The sequence below is a fragment of the Phoenix dactylifera genome, chromosome 15, assembly GCF_009389715.1.
Source record: "Phoenix dactylifera cultivar Barhee BC4 chromosome 15, palm_55x_up_171113_PBpolish2nd_filt_p, whole genome shotgun sequence".
Lineage (NCBI taxonomy): Eukaryota > Viridiplantae > Streptophyta > Magnoliopsida > Arecales > Arecaceae > Phoenix > Phoenix dactylifera.
In genome coordinates, this window is record NC_052406.1 from 4,052,275 (window position 1) to 4,073,172 (window position 20,898).

The following is a 20,898-nucleotide window of genomic DNA, read 5'->3' on the forward strand; positions in this document are numbered from 1 at the left end:
CCCGCAGGGCATGCTAAACATAGCATAAGCCCGACCAAGCCGCTCTCAACGCCGTTTCTGGCACCGATGTGTCAAATAAATGGCAACCCCCAGCCGCAATCACCCTAGAATCCGGCCCCCTAACAACAAAGCTTGCACCTCCCCTCCTACCGCCCTACAAGACGCATCCATCGAAGTTGACTTTGAGAAAACTCGAGAGTGGGAGCTTCCAGATAAAAAACACCAAACGAGGCTAGCCCTCACTTTCATCGCCAAGTCAAGGGTACAAGGATGGAAGTTTAGCACCCTCTTCCTCTTCAAAGTTAAAACTATACAGAAAATTTATTTGATTGAATAATTTTTTTACGCCAATTTTTTTTTAAAAAAAAAAACTAACTCTGTTCATTTCTCAGAACATGTTCATCAAGGGAACGGTCACATTATTTTGTTTCGTGCATTCTTTGGCATAGCCTATTCTTAGAGTTTCCATGTGAAGTTTCTACTAACACTGAACAGCAGGGGCGAGGAAGGCGAGAAGAACAAAAGTTTTCTACTAATACAGAGAGCTAATGAAGGATGCATTGGTCGTGGCCTGCAAAAGGAGCCGTTTAGTTGGAAAATAATTCTCCCATTCAACTTGAAGTGGGGAGAGGAATGAGAGTAGGGAAGCACGCAGACACGCTCAGCATTGTTCTGCTCATTCCATGTAATTACTGAGAAACTGAAAATAAAATTAATATGCAGGTATAAAAATGGGCTATATACTAAATAATTGAGATTTGTTGTACACTTCCACAGAAAAATACAAGAAATCTATAATAATATACATCAATTGTGCAGGTATCCAAGGCCTTCTAAGCATGTACCCTCGTGACACTTTCTAAATTCCCTTCCTTCCCCATACTGGGATACAATTCTTTAAGAATCTTATATATAGGCCTGTTCTAACGCCAGGAGGAAAATGCTTTCCCCAATTCTTCTTAAACCTAGTTGAAAAACTTTAGAGGTAAATACAGGGATGAGCATCTCAATTTGGAGAAACTACATTACTATATGTTGGAGACAGCTGAGATTTGTCCATTATAAGAGAAAATTGTCGATCATGTGAAAGATCACATCTGCACCATCTGAATTTATGAAGTGCGTCTTTACCTGCACCAAATTGATACAATGCTTATTGACCAGTAAGCTCAAATTTGCATACTTATGCGTCAGAAATGTCTATTAAAAAACCCATGATTACTTGTGTCATAATGCCTGAAATGGCGAATTTAGCTCTCCGAATCTAGCTTGTAATTCATCATGTAACATCACACAATGCATGAAACATTATGGAGCTATTTGAGTTGGGCTTTGCCGCCAGGGTAGGCAATGGGGCATTTATATCCAGTTTCTTAAGGCTTTCTATCTTTAGGTGTTGTGGCAATTATAATGTTACTAACCTGAAGTTCTGATAACAAACAACTTTGTATAGTTGACAGCACATGAAATTCAGATGCATAATGACCCTGAGCTTGGCATCAAGAATTTTTATGCAAAAATAGGGCAATAGTGGTTGAGTAGGTTTCTGTTAAAAAGCTGTTGGCTGGCCTAAATTCACTGCTCAGACGAAGAAAAACAAGAATTATTTTAAGAATTGGGTCTTACAATTCCCGGAAGCTAGACAAAGAAAATAATAAATTAAGAGAGAATCTACAGAAAGAAGAAACAGAAGTTCAGGATCAAGTTATAGAAAGCTGGAAAAGTGGAAATAAACAATGAGCATATAGAAGGATTGAGCATTGGTAGTCTAATCTAGTGTTCAAATAATTTAGATTTAGCTGGTGATAGCATTCAGATGGCATCTGACGGTTTAAATTGCAACAAAGGTCAAATTGCGATTAGGTGCATCATAAATATGTTGGATTCTGAAACTAAAGATGGCCTATGAAACAAGAAAACAAGTACCTTTTGAAACATGGAACTGTAAAAACAACTGCAGGTCACATAGGAAAGTAAGAAATCAAAACTGAAAGGAGATAAGTATGAGGTCTTCAAAACTATATATAAGAATCATCATCTAAGCTCTTGATTCTTGATAAAAATCACTCCTATTAAGGCCCTGTTTGGGGGAGCTGTTGGCAGTAGAGCTGTTGGAAGTAGAGCTGTTGGAAGTAGAGCTGTCTGAAGTAGAGCTTTTATGAAAAGCTGTTTGCTGTTTGGTAACTATAATTCTAAAGTGCTGTGGTACTTTAACATGTGTTTGGTAAATAAACTGAGAAAGTACTTTTGTATGACAAAATTACCATAAAGGACATTGCATGGTATTATACAACAGAGCCTAATAAAATATAACATATATTAATACATAATACACGATATAGTATAATATTACTGTAATGTAAAATAATATTATTATAATAGAGTAATATGACATTGCATAGCTAGCATAATAGTAATATAATTATTAGAGTAAATTAATTTTTCATAATATAACATAATATTAAATTATTTAATATAACATATTAATGTATTATGATATAATGTAATATATATTATATTTATAGTATAATACAATAATAAAGATATAAAATAATATAATTATTAGTATAAATTAATTTCTCATAATATAACATAATATTAAATTATTTAACATAACATATTAATGTATTATGATATAATATATTATAATATTATATTTATAGTATAATACAATAATAAAGATATAAAATATTATAATTATTAGTGTAAATAATTAATAATGTAAATTTTTTATCTTATTTATTTATTTATTCATTCATTCATTCATTTATATAAATATTTATTTATGCATTTATTTATTCTTTTTTTCTTTTCTTTTCTTTTCTTTTTTTCTCTTTTTTTTCTTTCCTTTTCTTCTTTTTTTTTCCTTTTCTTTTCCTTTTCTTTTTTTCTTCTCTTCTTCTCCTTCCTTCCTCTACCCCGTTCTCCTTTCTTCTCCTCCCGCACGGCCGGCAGTGCCGGAAGGGGGCCACGCCGCAGCGGCCGCGGGAGGCGGCCGGGCCATGGCCGGCGGCGGCTGCGGCAGTCTCGGTGGCCACGGCTGGCCCCCTGGGAAGAGCTCTCCTCCCGCGAGGCCGACGGCGCCGGAAAGAGGCCGGGCCGTGGCGGATGCGGGAGGGGGTGGGTCGTAACCAGCGGCGGCCGTAGGAAGGGGGAGGGCGCCCCCTTCTTCTTCCTCTTCTTCCTCTTCTTCGGCACCTCCCCACCGTGGGACCTCCTTGTTCGGCGCCTCCCCTTTCCATGACGGGAAAATCGTGGCCGGCAGCCGCCATGGGAAGGGGAAGACCACCCGTCTTCCTCTTCTTCGGCACCTCCGCACCGTGGGAGAGGGAGGGGGTGCGGCGGCGGGGGAGAAGGAGAGGGTGCGGCGGCGGAGGAGAGGGAGTGGGGTTCGGTGGAAGAGGAACAGGCAGCGAGAGAGAGGTTTTTGGGAGGAATTTTTTTTTTGAATGGGGGTATTTTGGTAAAAAATACAGCTTCCCGACAAAGCTGAAAACAGCGTTTTCGGAAAGCTCCAAAATGGAGCTTCTGCCAAAAAGCTGTTTTCAGCTTCCCGCAAAAGCTGAAACAGCTTTTCCAAAATTTTATCAAACACCGTTTTTTACCTAAAAGTACTTTTGGAGGGCCAGAAAGTGCTTTTTGGCCCTCCAAAAGCTCCCCCAAACAGGGCCTAAATGACCTGGCAAGGGAGAAGATATTCTCAAGTCCTTGCAATAGAGTGGATCAAGCAAGTAAAAGTTGGAACTAAAGGATGGAGCTTAAGACAGGAACAAACTTTAGTACTTTGACCTAGTTTTGGAAGGGAAAAAATGGTTTTGATTTCAGACTGGCTCTGAAATCAAATGGACCGCATTCAATGGTCTATATGCACAAAAGATAGGTTACATTTGGATATGTTTTCATGAATATGTTGGATTCCTGATGACTAAACACTGGATCCCAAAAGCTTAAGCTAATAGGAAGTAGGTCAAGAATATATACCAGGTTTAATAACCCCTCTTCGCATGCATCCCGGACCACACACATGGAGGGACCACAATAACCAAAATAAGTCAAGACAACAATCTGGATGACTAAATAAATAATTGGCATGAAGGGAAGTCAAATTCATGACCTCCAGGAAACCTGAGCTCAAATACCATGATGAATGATCACTGGATCCTAAAAGCTTAAGCTAATAGGGAATGGATCAACAATGTATATCAGGCTTAACAATTCTGGATCTAAAATGATGTAAAACCTAAGTATAACTGCCTCCTACACCACATGTTAGCAAAGAAACTTCGATTCTTATAGACAAAAGCAAGAAACCAAGTAAAACATTTGATGAAAATGGAACAAAGCACAAAGATTCAAAGACCACAATGTTGAATCATGCAGAAAATACTAATGAGATAAGCTAATTGTATTCTATATGCCATAACTGCAAACATGGAATGCAGGAACAAAGCCTCTTAGCTGTGACGATGTTCATCCCAACCCTCACCATCACATAATGGGATGTTTATCTGAGGAACAAGAAAAAGAGGGTCCAGAACCAAGAAGATGTTGACAAGCGTCTAGATAAGACACATGGAGACACCCCCCTGCTCCGGGATATCTGGGGTATGGCTGGTGGAGGTATCACCTTTGGGGCAAGGCATGTTTACAGAAGGCGAATAGAGCTGCAGACTGGGTGGCTTCCTTTGTGGTGGATCACTCAAGTGGGGTCTTGTGGACTGGTGAGGCGGAGTTGCCTCGTGCTTTCCGAGATTTGCTTTTTTCTGATTTTCTTGGATGTATTCATACCAGAGTTGTGTGAGTCGTCCATTGCATCAAAAAACAACAAAAAAAAAAGAAATAGCAAGGTTAGTTTTGTCTTTTCAAGATTAAAAGTACCCTTCAACAACTCCAAGGCCATAGACTTGCAACATAGATTGCAGACATGAATAATTGCAGATAGATAAAGTATAAAAGGAAAACAGAATCGAGGCAAGCTGACCAAATTTTCTTCCCTAACAAGTTCAATGAGTGACCTAATGGCTTTGTAGTTCGGAGAGGCACCTAGTGGAGGGGCAGGGGTGATGCAGGGACAGGCTAATGATGACATTTTCCTCACATACTTATCCATTTAAGGTCATTTCCTCTATTTGAGGATGAATTGTGTCACATATATCTAAACAAAATTAATGCAGTTTCTAGATGAAAATAATGGTAGACGGTTGATATTAGTGAATTGGAATCAGTCATTGATATGTATCAGAAAAATGAAGAGAGTTCCAGCGTAAAAAATGGCAGTCAGGCTCATTTTAACAACCACCTTAATATATTGGCATCATTAACTATGTCATGATACCAAGAAAGCAACATACCTGAATAGTGCTGTGAGCAAAAATTCTTTGTTTACTTTTTCGGAAGCTGACATCTACCCTTTCCCAGGGAACTCTGGTTAGACCTTTGATCATTGCCTCTGCAGTTGTTAAAGAAAACATGAGATGCATGAGACACTGTCTACGAAGGGAAGCAGTGAAGAAGCAGCACACAGAACTGCTACTATACCTATCCTATAACATCCTCACTGTTCAGGGGCCACACTCATCAGCATACAATTACTAAATGAAATAAAAGAACCAAGACAATTATTTTGATGTTTACTGTAGATATATTAGTTTGAGGCAAGACTACAAAAATGTATTACAATAATAGCACTTCAAGTGAACTGATACCAAACCGGTCCGGTGGCCAACCGGTACGCCTACCGGTACCAATTCGGCGATCCTTACTATAGAGAGAATAAACTAGATTCACTATATAGGTATTATTGTAATATTTACATCTTTATTATAAATACGAGGAAAGAGAGGCAGCCAGCCCTAGTCATTTTTGGTTGGTTCTTGCAATATATTTTTTTCTCTTCTTCTCTTCTTCCCCTTTTTCTTTCTTCTCTTCTTGTCTTCTTATCTCTTATACATAGTTCTGATTACTTCAACATGGTATAAGAGTGGTCATTCAGATGTCGGGTTCTACATACTGTGTTTGAGTTCTTTTCCTTTCATTATCCTCATATTTAATAGCAGGAAAAGAAAGAAAAACTCCTTTGCACAATAACGAATTAGAAGAAGCCCTAATTTTGAGTCATCTTGGTTGAAGGAACAAGAAGAAGATTCTAAAAGGAATAGCAATGCAGATCTGATCAGGTCTAGATTCCAGAAGATATAGCTATGCAGATGTAGATTAGATCCAGACAGAAAGGGATACTATTCTTAGATCTTATTGTGATCAGATCTAGACCAGACTGCAGACACTGACTCTAGTAAAACAAAAGACGAATTCTTAAGGTTATTTGTGGAGATTAATCGGTATTTCAAATCTGGCATAGTCACGAGCAGCCAGAAATCTGGTATTTGACTCTCTTAATCCATTCTTGAATTGAAGATATCTTCAATAGTGAATCAGAGGTGAGTTTTGAAGATAGGAGAGCACCAGAATTTGAGGTTTTGATTCAAAACCCTAATCAGATTATTACATCTATAAGATTAGATGAGTACAAGCTATGGCTGCCTAACTTTTTATTACTGATCAAGGGTTGTTTGGGTATATCAAAGGTGCTACCAGGAAGCTCGAGAAGACTGATGATGAGGGGAATCTTAAGTGAGAAAAAGAGAATGCTCAGATAATGTCTTGGCTGTAGCCCATGACACCAAAGATCTATGAAACTGTGGTTTTTCTAGATACAACATTCAAGATATAGAGTAAGGTCAACTCTACGTATTCGCAAAGAAGACCCATCAGGGTATTTGGGAGGAACTAGATCATCATTCCCACAGATGGTGAGCATAGCAGAAGCAGATTGAAGAGAGAATTTTTATATTTTTGGCTAGCTCGACTAATGCATTTAAAGAGTTTGAGGGCAGATTTTAATAAGAGAGGAGCTATGCACTATGGATTATTTTTTTTTTCCTTCGTGAAAAGTGAAGAAAGTAGGAGGGAGATGAATCCTGAAACTTCTATTGATGTCCCTGAACATTCTGCATTAGTTTCCTCATCTTCTAAGGGAGATAGGAGAGGAAGCAAAAAGAATAATGTGTTCTAGGGAAGATTTGCATTACACCCATTGTAGCAAGGAAAAAACAAATAGAGAGCACTTATTGGATGAAATATCCTCTTTTCCAGCCTGCTACACTAACTAAGAGAATGGACTGCAAAGAAGAAACTGCAGGCAGCTGCTGATCATGCTGTAGAGGGGCTTCCTGGGACCCTTCAAATATTTGCTCAGTCTCCTATGAAACAGGCTTCTACTCCTAGAATCAGTAAAGATCCCTTCTCTGATGAGGTAATTAGACTCAAACAACTTCTAACTTGCCTCAACTCCACTGCTTCCACTGTGCTTGCTAAATCAAGTATGTCTACTATCTTAGTCTCTTGTGAGCCTTCTGCTAGTGCATCTTGGATCATTGACTCGGGTGCCACTGATCATATGACTAGTTCTGCATCCTTATTTTCCTCTTGTTCCTTAAGTAGGATAGGAAAAGTTAGAATTGCTGACAGATCCTTTCCAATAATTTCTGGAAAGGGGAACATCAAAATCAGTAAAAATATTACCTTCGATTCAGTTCTTCATGTTCCTGACTTGCATACTAATTTGCTTTCAGTTCGTCGCCTCATTAAAAACTTGGATTTTGTTGTAACCTTCTTTTCTACTCATTATGTTTTCCAGGATAGACAGACAAGGAGAATGATTAAGAGTGGTTGTGAAGCTGGAGGGCTTTACATTCTTGATGGAGATGTCACCTCTTTTTTTCATTCTTCTAGTATTAGCTTTAGGGAAAATAAAGATGCAATAGCTGAGGTTCATCTTTGGCATGCTAGAGTAGGATTTAATTATTTGGAAATTCAATTTTCTGAATTATTCAAATTTGCTTCTTCTGAAAGTCTTCAAAGTTCTGTTTACCAGTGGGCAAAATAATGTAAAACAACTTGTCCACATTCAGTAACAGTTACTTGTCCTTTTGACCTTGTTCATTTAGATGTCTGGGGTCCTTGACCTGTCGTTGCTATGGATGGCCATAGATATTTCATTATCATTATTCAAGATGTACTTCGCTTCATATGATAAAAAGCAGAGAAGAAGTACTGCACACCACTCAGAATTTTCACAAGATGGTGAAAACAAAATTTAGCAAGAAAAATAACAGTTGCGAGGAGATGAGGACGGGTAATGCGCGAGAATTTTTTGAGAGAACTCTGAACATATTTCTTGACGATGTGGGGTGGGATACATAAATTTTCCTGTGTCTCAACCCCTCAACAGAACAGTGTTTCAAAGAGAATGAATAGACATTTATTAGAGACAGCAAGGGCATTGTTGTTCCAACACAAGTTGCTAAAGAAATTTTGGTCAGATGCAGTGCTTACAGAAGCCTATGTGATTAACAAATGCCATCTAGGGTGTTGGACATGAAGACACCATTATTTGTTCTTGATCCCAAATTGTATCTTTTTCTCTTCCTCCCAAGATTTTTGGTTGCCTATGCTTTATTCATGTTGAGGATCCCAAACAAGCTGAATGGGATCCTCGAGCAGTTAGATTTTATTAGAATAATCCTCCATACAGAAGGGGTATAAATGTTTTGATCCTCAAACTGGAAGGAAATATGTCACCCAGGACGTCGTTTTCAACAACTCTTAGTTATATTTTAATTCCCCTTGAGTCCTATTAAGGGGGAGTCTAGTTGGATGGAAAAGCCTTCTTTGATACCTCAATTTCTATTTCTATTATTTCTCATTCTGTTCATCCTGATCATCCATCCTCTCCTCCTGTTCTTGATAAGCCTGGTAGTCAAAAAGAAACTAAGGCTTTAGTTAATCTTGATGACTCTGTGCCTGCTACAGAGAAGACTGATCTAATAGAGGTGATTGTCTATCAAAGAATGAATAAGATGCCTGCTTCAGTTAATAATTGAGACCAGTCAAAATCCTCATTGCTGACTCTAGGTAATTTTGATATTCTCTCTTATTTCTGCTCCTATATCCAATGAAATTGGTATTTCTAATGAGAACTCAGATTTGAATCTTTTGACTGATACTCTAAAGGTACTTTCATTTGCAGTAAATTATTCTTGGTGTTACAACAACTAGAAGTCAAGAAGCCTTTCTGAATGGGGAATGACAACAGCAGGTATAGATGCATCCACCGCCTAGATATGTGATTGAAGGGAAGGTATGCAAGTTGAAAAAGGCTATCTATGGCCTTATACAATCTCCAAGAGCCTAGTTTGAACCACTTTCTAAAGCCATGATCAGATGTTGATATTCACATAGCAATGCAGATCATACTCTTTTCGCAAAGAAGGAAGATCATCTCACAATTCTGATAGTGTATGTTCATGATATGGCAATAACTGGGATTTTTTTAAGAAATCAAGAGGTTGAAGGAATTTTTGGCTATAGAATTCGAAATTAAAGATCTTGGAGATCTTAAGTATTTTCTTGGAATAAAGGTTGCTCAATCTGAAAAGGGGATATTTGCCTATCAAAGGACGTATACCAAGACCTATAGAAGGAAACCAAGAAAATTGGGTGTAGGCCAGCAGACACGTCTATTGTTCCCAATCATTCTATGGGTGAGTTTGATGGAAATCCTTATCCTAAGATACAAAGGTACCAGTGGCTGGTTGGACAGTTGTTGTACTTGTTCTGATCAGGCCAGATATAGCTTATGCAGTGAGTGCAGTCGATCAATTTATGCATCGTCCTAGAGTTCCTGACTCTCAATCTGTTGAGAGAATTCTGAAATATTTGAAGTCCTGTCCAGGAAATGACCTGTTATTCACAAAGAATGAACATTCCCAAGTGGAGGCAATTTCAAATGCTGACTGGGCAGGATCAATGGGTAATAGAAGATCTACTAAAGGTTATTGCACACTTGTAGGAGGCAACTTTGTTACATCGAGAAGCAAGAAACAGATAGGAAGTGCTGACTCTAGTGCAGAGACTGTGTATATAGCTATATATCTTGGTGTACAGAAATACTTTGGTTAAAGATTCTATTGCAGGAGTTAGGAATGTAGCCACCATTTCCTTTGAAGTTGTATTGCAATAATAAAACTGCTACAAATATTGCCAATTATCCAGTTCAGCATGACAGGACTTAGCATATATAGCTCAAACATCACTTTGTTTGAGAAAGATTGGATTCAAGGGAATTGTGTTCACCTTATGTTCTTTCTAATAGTCAAGTTGCAAATATATTCACTAAGGGGCTCTAAAAGCCTAAAATTCATGTCTTTGCTGGACAAGCTGGGCATGGAAAATATATATGCTCAGCTTGAGCAGGAGTATAAAGAGAATAAATTAGGTTCACCATAAGGGCATTAATGTAATTTGCACATATTTTTTTATAAATAGGAGGAGAGGGGTAGCTGGCCCTAATCGTTTTTGGTTGGTTCTTCCAATATTTTTTTCCTTTCTTCTTCTCTTCTTCCCTTCTTCTTTCTTCTCTTATTGCCTTCTTATATCTTATACAAAGTTCTGATTAATGCAACATAAACAAATATATGTACACATATACTGAATTCAGTACATTTGTCTCCTAGTATAACCCATAATAAAAGGGATGCGACGATGACAAGAGTTATATTACACAAAAACTAGGCAATGACAGAGCAGCATGTTATATGTATAGTGCCCCTTAAAAATCCTGCACCAGCAGTTACAGCCCCACATGCATTTTAACCATTATGCTCCAATTCAAGAGGCAGAGTTTAACATATGGTTATACATGTAATAATTAAAAAGCTCATCCATTTAGTGATCTTTCTAAAAAACCATTTCCACCATCTAATTATAGGAGGCATAAAGAATAAAGACTCTTATCAAAACAGTACCTTGAAAACTTCAGCTCAACAGACTGGTATATTGAAGAAAATAACACAAAATTCAGTAATAAAACTTAAGACAAACCTTCCATCTCACTTGCAGTCTTTGGTTGAGAAACCATTGTCTCCAAAATATCTTCCTGCTGCACAATAGCAGTTTTCGGTTTCTCCACGTAGACAACATGTGGATATTCCCCACTTTTTGTAAAACTTTCACGCTGAAATTAAGATAAATACAGCGCAATTAGATGGATGTGTTACGCTGAAATTAAGATAAATATGAAAACGATGCAATTGGATGAATATATTACGCCCAAACTAAAATGAATATTGAAAACACTACCTTGGGAAGCTCATCTTGACGACGTATTGAAGATGTCTTCCAGCCAACAATAACTGAATGAGTTAAAGTGTTTCGTTAAGTGATTATCAAACTTCCTTACATGACAAAATTGATATAATGTAGTTACAATACTACATTGCACTACTAGTTACCAAAATAGGATACAATCATAGCATGCATTTGAGTAAGCAACACAACGCTTGAAAGATTGCAAAGCAGACCTGCAGAAAAAATCAAGCAAATTTGATCATAATGTGGTAAAATATTAAAGCAAAGCTCTTAATAACAAAGATTAATGATCTACAAAGACTTACATGAATTTGAGATCTCCACAGTCATTGACCATCCGAAGGAGAAGAGGAGGCTTTCCCTCATCTTTGTCTTTAAGGAACAGATGCTTTCCTGTTCTTCCAATAATCCACGAAATATGATATGCCATCTTTTCTAGTGCATAGGAGCCACGGAGAATTGGGATCTGCAAGTTATTTTTTTAAGCTTATTTCAAATAAGCAATCACCATGGAAACGGTGCATCTTGATATAGACACATATTTATCTTATTCTAAATATTGCGTAAAGATGAAGAACTAACAGTTAGCGATGCACGAACCATAGAAAATAGTATAGAGCGAGAGAGGGAATTAAGTTTGGAAAATTGGGAAGACATGTATGATGTGTGCACATATATTTAAAGAGAAGAGAGTGTGAAAATATGAATCTGTAAAGTTTACCATTAACAGTAGACTGATAAGTAAATGTGGAAATATAAGTGACTTTAGAACAAACTTTGGGTAAACAAAGTTGTGCAGTCCTTCTATTGACTCTTTCAAGTTGTTCTCTCGTGTGATAGAGAACCCAAATATTTTTCTTCTTAAAAGATTCAAATAAGCATTCCCTCCGGGAAAAAGAAAAAGGAAGATTCAAATGAGCAGAAGCAACTGAACTACTTAGCTGATATGTACGTTATCCATTCTTGAGAACAATTGTGCTTTTGCATATTGTAATTGTTGGTTTAGTCTGCTTGATTTATTAATGATATCATGCCAACCTTCACTCCAGAGGAATTAATTAAATGAAAGTAAACAATAAACTATGGAGTTACAACTTAAAACATTTATTAGCAATGAAATAACTTAAGGGCCATGCTAAAATTAATTACATTAGATCAATAATTCCACAGGCTAACACAATAAAATGATGTTAGAAAAGGGTACGCTAGAACAAGCAAAAAACTAAAGTAGCTAATATGATGAACAGAATAAGTTCATGAAGACGATCAAATGGATATAGAAATTTCCAAACTGACATGAAAGCAGCCATCAGTTTAGCATAGTAAAATTGCAGTTACATCAAAGAGATTAGGATGTCTCAAAAATGGGTACTACAGAACCAAAGTAAACAAAGATTTCATGGCCTTGGATGACACCTGTTTGTGCAATCTTGAGCCAAGGTGAGGTGTTGCAAACGTTATAAAATTCATTGGCTCCAGTCCAGCTATTTTTCCTTTTAATTTTTCTTCCACATGTTGAGTTCCAGATGTATAAGTTTTAGAATCCCCATTTTCCTCTGGACATTTTGTCGACAGATCTTTTTCATATAATATACCGATGGCATATCTTGCAATCAAACCACCCAGTGAATGCCCAACAAAGGATATCTTTTCAAGCTCAGGTCGGCGTGCAACAACTGATATGACCTGATTTCATAAACTTGGAAATGTAAGGCAACAGGTATACTGCAGTATAATAAATAAAGAGCTTGTACCAATGAAAGCTAATATGTTGGTTCCACCAATTTACAGGAAAAAAAAACACAAACTAAGAGGTACACCTAGAAATGACACGACTGGCATTATAAATTGTTACACTTAGTTCCTCAATGGAGCATAAAATAAAGGTTGAAATCTAGTGAGAATAGTCATGTGCACCTCTTCCGCTAGTCTCTCTCCCATCACGTCAACACCATCAAACGTGAGGGTTGAGCAATTACATTCACTGCCTGCAAAATACAAAGTAATAAATCATACTCATATACAAAGGAAAAAAGAAGAAACATAAGTGCAGCATGTGCATGTAACAAGTATGACTGCCTTCATTTCTCATGTCAGTTTTACGGGCTTGTTTGCAATTACGAAGGCATAGTGGGAGGTGAACATGTCCCATTAGATAAAAATCTTGAAAGGGAGTTTACTAGTAGTTCACTTCAGATAAGTTCAATTGACAGAAGACATTGTTGTCTTTGTCAGACTGTGAGCATTAAGCCTAGATTAGTTCCAATTAAAAATTATGACATTAGATGTTGATATAAAGCAAGTTCTGGTCATCCTTTCTGATGGTCAGTAGTGGCCTGTTTGTCAACCTTATAGTATCCTGTATATTTCTTTTTTGCTGTTGCTCCTATATCCATGACCTTGTCGATCATCAGATGACCAGTAAGCTTCTTAAACCTCTGCAGCTATTTGACATCCACTCTAAATGTATACAAGTTGATGCCTCTGTTTTATTACTTCTCCTTTTGTGGCATCTGTCTCCATGCTTTTCTTCACTGGATGGGCATGAATATATTGATTCTGTGCATACTGGATCTGGATAATTTTTTGCCAGCAATCTAACTGCCCTCTACCATGCACCCTGAAGCCATCTGTTTTGAATCTAGGCCCACTGCAATTCACCAAAACTCCTGCTAGTGCAGTCAATTGTTGAACCTCTTGCTTGAATATTTCTATCCACCATTCACTGTGACAAAGTCCTTAATCCCTAAGGTTGCATGCGTGAGACGGTGTTCTTTGCTAAATCACTCCAAGAGAAACTTTTAATTTAATTGCTACAGGCTTGGCAACCTATACATTGTGCAATCAATATCTGGTAGAAATCTGAAAGATCATTACACCTTGAATTCCTAAAGGCTTTTAGCTATATGATCATGATGGTTCAAGAATGAAACCCAAGCCAAATGAATCATGTAGCCTTCAGTACAGCTGCCTTTACTCTTTTTCTATCAGACCTAGAAAAGGGGAAAAGAAAACAATACCATACTAAAGGATAAGGGTACTCACAATGAACAAAAACATCTTCAGGATATTTCTTCACAAACTGTTTTGCAGCAAATCTCCAATTTGCAGCACTGCAAATGTAAAAGGAACTGCTTTAAAGAATAAGGAACAGATTGTATGGTGCAAGTTGCTCAGAAGAGCACACAGTACAGCAATAATAATCTATGAAATAATAGAATTTGAATCCAACTTTCCAAAAAGAAGAAGAAGAAGATAGACAAGAGAACCACATTCCAACGGCTGTTACCGCTGAAGGATTCAATTAGGAATGAACTAGATTACTGAGCTTTGTATTCTTAAATATCCGTGTCATTAATGTGCTCAGATCTACATGCACCGTAGGCTTTGGTTGACATTATGCTGACAAAATACAGTATTTTAGAATTTAAGCTATTCAACTGCTTAATTAAATTCGTCCCTACGGTGCCTGTTCAGAGTAATCGCCAAACTTATGAAGGGAAGAGAGCGGGGGACAAAACGTCAGTAATTCCAGGTGGGGCCCACTCCCCGCGCCATGTCAGCCTTATGGCCCCACTGGAAAATCACCATGGGCTACATCACTGATCAGTGTCTCGTTAATGGACGGAACAGCTGATCCCAGCGAAATTAGAAAAGTGGTTAAACAGATAGCATTAACAAAGGGATAAGAGGGATCAAAACAGTGAGATTTTTAAAACCAGAGGATCTCAAATTCATTACGAAAAAAAAAAACGAACAGGAAAGGGATCGATCCATCCCGTAGTACTAGACCTTCCGATGATGCCATTCGCCATCACCACCAGATGCGTCGGGATCCTCTGCTCCCCTTCCCGGCCTCCTCCTTTGTCCACCCTCTGATCTCCGCCGTCAACCACCGCCGGCGGATCGCAGGCCGGTTTGAAGCAACTCGGCCGCCGGAGGTAAGCCGAGTACCTCCGTCCCTTCCTCCTGCTTAGCTTTCCCCCCTCCACGGCCTCTCCTCTTCCTCGCGCGCCCGGAGCCATCTCGAGACTTCGATCTCTGACCTTCTCGTGGGATCGATTGGTCTTGGGAGGGGTTTTGTGGAAGGGAATTAGGGTTTTATAGGCTATTTTTTTGAAGGGGTCTCTCTCTCGCTAATATGCATTGCTTTCGCTCTCGCTGACATAAATCTCTAAGCTATTTTTTTTCTTCGTTCAAACTTGGAGTTGGCGGTCGCCTCGTAGGAAGAGAGAGGAGAGAGGTTGCCGCTCGACGCCTTGACCCTGTCCAATTTATTTATTTATCCAACTCCTCCTCCTCCTCCTTTATATTCTTATATAATTAATTCCCTTCACATCGCTGACGGATATCATTCATATTAACATCATATGCGAACCATCTCTCGGGACTTCCCGTGCGGCCATGCGAATGATGAATAAATCTCCACCGTCAGTCCCTGACACGGCCCACCTGTCTCTGAACTAGACCTGGCACTGACACCGTATATCACATGTAACACGCTTAAAATAACCAAACTATGTGCTTAAGATTCAGGGATTAAGGGAATCCGACATCATAAAAATCCAGATTCGGAAAGCAACTAAATCATGCTAACATAACTAAATTATTCAACAAGACAATGCATGCCAACTAAATTAAATATAGACGTACAATTGCCTCACTCAACGAACAAATGATTTGAATCGGACTAACTTCTTCTTATCGAATTCAAGTCAGATTCTTTGCGTTACATTAGAAATTGCTCCAGTTACGTAATAGCTCACGGCGTATTATTGGTCGGACTTCGAGTCCGGTTTAATTTGTTAACAAAATTTAGCTCGATTGGTCTAATCAGGACTACGAGGTCCATGTCCGACGCGCCCTTCTCGGGCACCACTTCAACGATCTGCCTGTCCTCAAAAGTCGGGATGCGTTAATAATCGTGCGTAATCAAAAAGAGAACGCATGCGAAAAATTTATGCGGCCATGGCGTTCTAGACGAGCCAAGCGGGTCCCACAAAATGGCAATGCGTGACATAACGGAGTGACGATTATGGGGCCTCCCGGCCGCGGTAGGTATTGTGGTGACCAACCTGACGGGACCCCGTTCGAAAAGAATCGTGGACCGGGAAAAAAAAAATAATCACGCACCACGTCCTCTGAGCCACACATCTCGTAGGACCCACGGTGGACAAAAGAATATTAGCGTATTGGAATCTTCCTGCCCCCTTGTTTTCTTTCTGGGGACCAATAAAAGGACGGCAAAAGCGAAACCGTCACGGACCCCACTCGGCACAGGATACGCTAAGTCCCCGTGGTGGGACCCAGTGCACATGTGGGTGAACTGCAAAACGTGACTACCTGGTGAAGCGTTTGATGATCTTTAACGTTCGTCAGACCGTCTAACGATGTCTATGTAACGCTGGTAACGGCATGCTTCCGAAATCAAAGGTTGGACTCAAAGGAAAAATCAAAGGTTGGACCATTCGAAGCACGGACGAATACGAGATCATGTCTTGCAAACGATTTCAAAGTAGTTGTTTTGGAGCTTATCTTGTGGGGCATCTTCTAGAACAAGCACGGTGATCTTTTTCCATCTTCTAGAAGTGTCACCCGTACATATGGACCAAAAGAAAAGCAGCATATTTCATATTACATCAAATAACAAGATTTTAGGAACATTTGGCAGCTTTAGGATTGACAAAAAGGAAAAAAAAAAAAAAAGGTGAGGCCGATTCTAAATTCTAGCTCCCTTTGATTAGGGCTGTCAACGGGCCGAGCTGCTCGGGCTCGGCTTGGGCCCGGCTCGGTAAAAGCCTGGCTCGAGCTCGGCTCGTTAGTTAAACAAGCCCGAGCCCGAGCCTAAAATAAGGTCCGTTTAAATCCGAGCCCGAGTCCGAGCTCGAGCCCGAGCAGCTCGCGAGCCCAAACGAGCCTTAATAATTTAATTGGGTCCCAATTAAATTTGGACTCAACCCAATTAAATTTTATTTGGCTCAATCAATTTCAATTCCAATCTGATTGAACCCAGTTGGATTTAGATCGGACCCAACCCGAGCTAATCCAAATCTATTTAATTTCTTTAAATCGGATTGGACTGGTTCGGGTTCGAACTCAACCCGTTAACCCAAATCCAACCCAACCCGTTAAATTCCCTCCACCGCTCATCCGCTCCACAGTTCTTCTCCTTTCTCGGTTTCTCCACTCTCCAGAACCTTCCAGGCTCCAGCACCACCGACCACACCACCACCAGCGAGGCCCCTCCCCCTCTTTCTTCTAGCAAGGCGATAGAGGACAGTGCTCGCGGCCGAAGTTGGCGGCCGCCGCACGCGACAATGAGGGGGGGGAGGAGAAGCCCTCCTCCACTAGCGACACTGTGACAGAGGAGGGGAGGAGAAGCCCTCTTCCACCGGCGACACTGCAAACAGAGGAGGGGAGGAGAAGCCCGCGGTCGAGCCCGCGGCCGACGCCCGTGCCGGCGGTGATCGCGGCCGAAATCGGTGTCTTTTCTCTTTTCTTTTTTCTTTCCTTCTTTCTTCTCTTCTTCTTCTTTTCTTTCTTTCTTTGCTTCGTTCTTCTCTGTCTCCGACGACGAACCGAGCTCTGCTCGGGGATGGCCGGATGGCGATGGGGTGAGGCGGGCTCGGGCTCGCTCTCGGGCTCGGGCAAACGAGCTTTACCGAGCCCAAGCCCGAGCCGGGCTGTGCCAACCGAGCCCGAGTCCGAGCCCAATACAAGACTAACAGCCCTCCCTTTGGTTGCATGGATAGGGTTAAAGATAGGAATAATGTATGGTGTGAAAGGAAGGGATGGTGGAGCAATGGTAGGATTTTGAAGAGGATCGACCGCACAAGATGCATTCGGCAACATCAAGTGAAGAATACAAGCAGGAAGTACAAAAAAGTAGAGGGGATCGTGGCTCCTCATAATGACAAGGATATCACCCAATAAACTGTTCGCTAGCAAGAGGATCGTAGCCCAAAGGAACAAAACCAATCCACCAAAGTCCATCAGTCACTAAAATCCCTAGGCTTTGTGCACTCCAAACAAAAAATTCCACCTACGCATATCATAATTTTTTGAGAGTCCAACTTTACCAACAAGCCCTCCGATGGAAGTTAAAAATACTAATTTCTTAGCACAAGCAAAGCGGCTCGACAATAAAGACACTTTGAGCCTCAGCCACAACATCCTTGGTAATCTTGGAGATATTCTTGTGTATCTCATGCGACATATTAATAAGGAGTTTTTGTATGCATACCCTCCAAAATATATAAAATTATATGAATATTCTCGTAAAATTATTATTTATATGTATACCCTCAATAAATACTTATTTTGCATGTATATCCTTCTTTTATATATATATATATATGTGTGTGTGTACACACACCCATACCATCTAACACCATTAAAAAATAAACGATTTAAATTTGAAATAACTAAAATACTCTTATAAGTGGACACGCAAAAAGAAAACTTTATAAGGATATACATGCAAATAGCAACTTGCAAGGGTATTTATGTAATTATGCAAAATGTGAAAAGAGGAGTGGAAATGCTGGGAGCTTCCTATCCCAATGCGAAAAGAATAAGCCATGTCTTCACGAGAACTTCAGGAGGAGACAAAAGTGCTCGATTTCTCATCTCCATTGCAGGCAAGTTTCTTGACTTCAAGCAAATCACATGGCCATTCACATCATCTGCTTATATCTAATACCATCCAATGTGGTTGACCTTGCTTTACAATTCCCTACTACACAATTCTTGTTTGTATTTGTTGATGTACCACTAGATCTCAAAATCTTGTGCTGCTCGAGAAGGAATCGACCATGTATCCTCAAAACTTAAAAAATTATTATTATGGAAGGACTTATTAAAAAACTAGACTCGAAATAACAAATGAATGGTATAATGAAAAATTAGCCTCAACAGGAATTTGACTTTGCGGTATTCGCATTGATACCATGTTAATTTATCACTAGATTGCAAGAGTTTAAATTATTAAGAAAGTGGTTAACAATGTATACCAAGCCTTAACGGTATCAAAAGCTTTAAAAGGATGTGTAAAGGAAACCTCTCCCTCCCTCCCTCCTTCTCTCTCTCTCTCTCTTTAAAAAAAGAAGGAAACTTCTGCAAGTAGGTGTAAATTGGTAAAAAGGTGTGGGTTTGGATACTCTGATTATATGGGTGAATCAAATCTTTCTCTATTGTATGAATCTAATCCATGAAAAGCAGGTATGGTTGCATTCAAGCTAGATTGGGTCGTGTGTTGTCCAAGATTTGCTATATGCTCAAGATGTCTAACTAGCGTGTTGCTCAGGGTCCTCTGGCTGGAATCCATAGGCCATATCAGAGTTGCAAGGTAGAAGAGGATTTATTCTGGCGATCTATAAAAATATTTTCTTTTTTTTGTTTGAGAAGCATGTTGATCAGTCATAAAAGCACACTAATGCGCATTTAGCCATTGGCCAAAAAAAAAAAAAAACGTTTGGATAAAGCTTGGCTACTTGGTGGCGAACAAATACTCCTTACTCTCGTCAACCAAAAAAAACGTTTCTAGAGTTGCTTCAAATGCCCTACATAAGATATTATTTATCATGAGAATCTAAAGCACTATCATTGGTCTCCACTCCAAGAGAAACGAGAATAGGTAAGTGTCAAGTGAGGTTCACAGGATTTTCGACCATGCAACAGGGCAGGGAACTAAGAAGGAAAAAGGTGGGAAGGGAGATTTAGGCTTTTCCTTAACAAAAACTGCTACACATCATCCCTCCTGATCACTTCTCAATTTGCTAGTCGTAAACAATACTTCCAAGTTGGTGTGATAGGCCAGAAATAGGTACTATCAGTTGGGGCCTTGAATACTATTCAATAAACAGAGTGGTGATCAAATGGGTAAATTTTAGCATTTTTTATAATTACTTATAAGTAAAGATTTACATTAGTAAATAAAGCTGTATCTTGTTTGAATAAAGAGTTAGTGATGATTCCGCAAGATTAAGAGTAAGAGACAGTTCAACATAGTGACATCGCCGAATATATGTGCTATTCAGTAATCCAGATTAAAATCTTTGATCCGATGTTAATATGCTTTCTTTGTTTTTTGTACAAAATAATATGTTTTCCATTACATTATACAAAAGTACTGAAGATCATGTGCAAGAGTTACTTCCAAATGAAATAATTAATGAGAGGTAGATTCGTCGACATAAATAATTGGGCTCAAAACTTAATTGCTTAAGCTTTTTAGTTGAATTAGGTTCTAGCTTGTAGACATACCTTCTAGATAGATTCGAACTCTATGTTTCTTTCCAAGAAATGGTGTTAAAGCCAATGCTGACAATCTTGGGTAAACTCTTGTAGTTGTAAAGATGATCAAATGAGTAGCTCTTATAAACAATGGTAACCTGTTGGCTAATAGGGTTGAGTCAGTGGTTGTAGTGTGTTAAACTGATATGGCAAGGGGATTTGTTAGAGCAATACTAGGTTTGAGCACTAGCTTGAGCATAGTTCTTGGAAAGAGTGGACTCTTGTAGGGGAAAGATGAGATGTGGCTCATGGAGAGTGGGACTCTTGGACTCTTGTAGGTTTGAGCACCTTGGGGAGGAGTAGTAAGAGTAGCTTGATTGAAGTGGAAGAATATTAACAATCATCTACGAGGTTCAGTCTCACATGGAATAATTAGTGAGAGATAGATAGATTTAA

The 20,898-nt window shown here is 39.2% G+C and overlaps 1 protein-coding gene across 5 annotated transcripts; it reads right to left on the reverse strand.

Annotated features, from left to right (window-relative positions):
• Positions 1-718: 718 nt before the first annotated feature.
• On the reverse strand, positions 719-15,487 carry LOC103704263 (putative lipase ROG1). 5 transcript variants are annotated; one of them, XM_008787485.4, is made up of 10 exons: positions 15,001-15,487; positions 14,254-14,321; positions 13,126-13,196; positions 12,625-12,894; positions 11,514-11,674; positions 11,365-11,420; positions 11,200-11,252; positions 10,942-11,074; positions 5,352-5,449; positions 719-1,131 (listed from the first exon to the last, which is right to left on the reverse strand). In XM_008787485.4, exons 1-10 carry the CDS (start codon positions 15,231-15,233, stop codon positions 1,060-1,062), a joined length of 1,215 nt encoding a protein of 404 aa, XP_008785707.1. In that variant the 5' UTR covers positions 15,234-15,487; the 3' UTR covers positions 719-1,059. The 5 variants fall into 5 exon arrangements, with proteins under 5 accessions (XP_008785707.1, XP_038990074.1, XP_026659321.1 ...); XM_026803520.2 differs by lacking the exon at positions 719-1,131 and adding an exon at positions 4,376-4,763; XM_008787486.4 differs by lacking the exon at positions 719-1,131 and adding an exon at positions 4,561-4,771.
• Positions 15,488-20,898: the final 5,411 nt, after the last annotated feature.

Bases quoted from the DNA above. Each gene is read 5' to 3' on its own strand.
- LOC103704263 (XM_026803520.2), bottom strand. From the start codon at position 15,233: ATGGCTCCGGGCGCGCGAGGAAGAGGAGAGGCCGTGGAGGGGGGAAAG. The intron at 14,322-15,000 runs GTCTAGTACTAC...TTACATTTGCAG, and splicing joins GCGAATGGCATCATCGGAAG to TGCTGCAAATTGGAGATTTG. The intron at 13,197-14,253 runs GTGAGTACCCTT...TGTATTTTGCAG, and splicing joins TGAAGATGTTTTTGTTCATT to GCAGTGAATGTAATTGCTCA.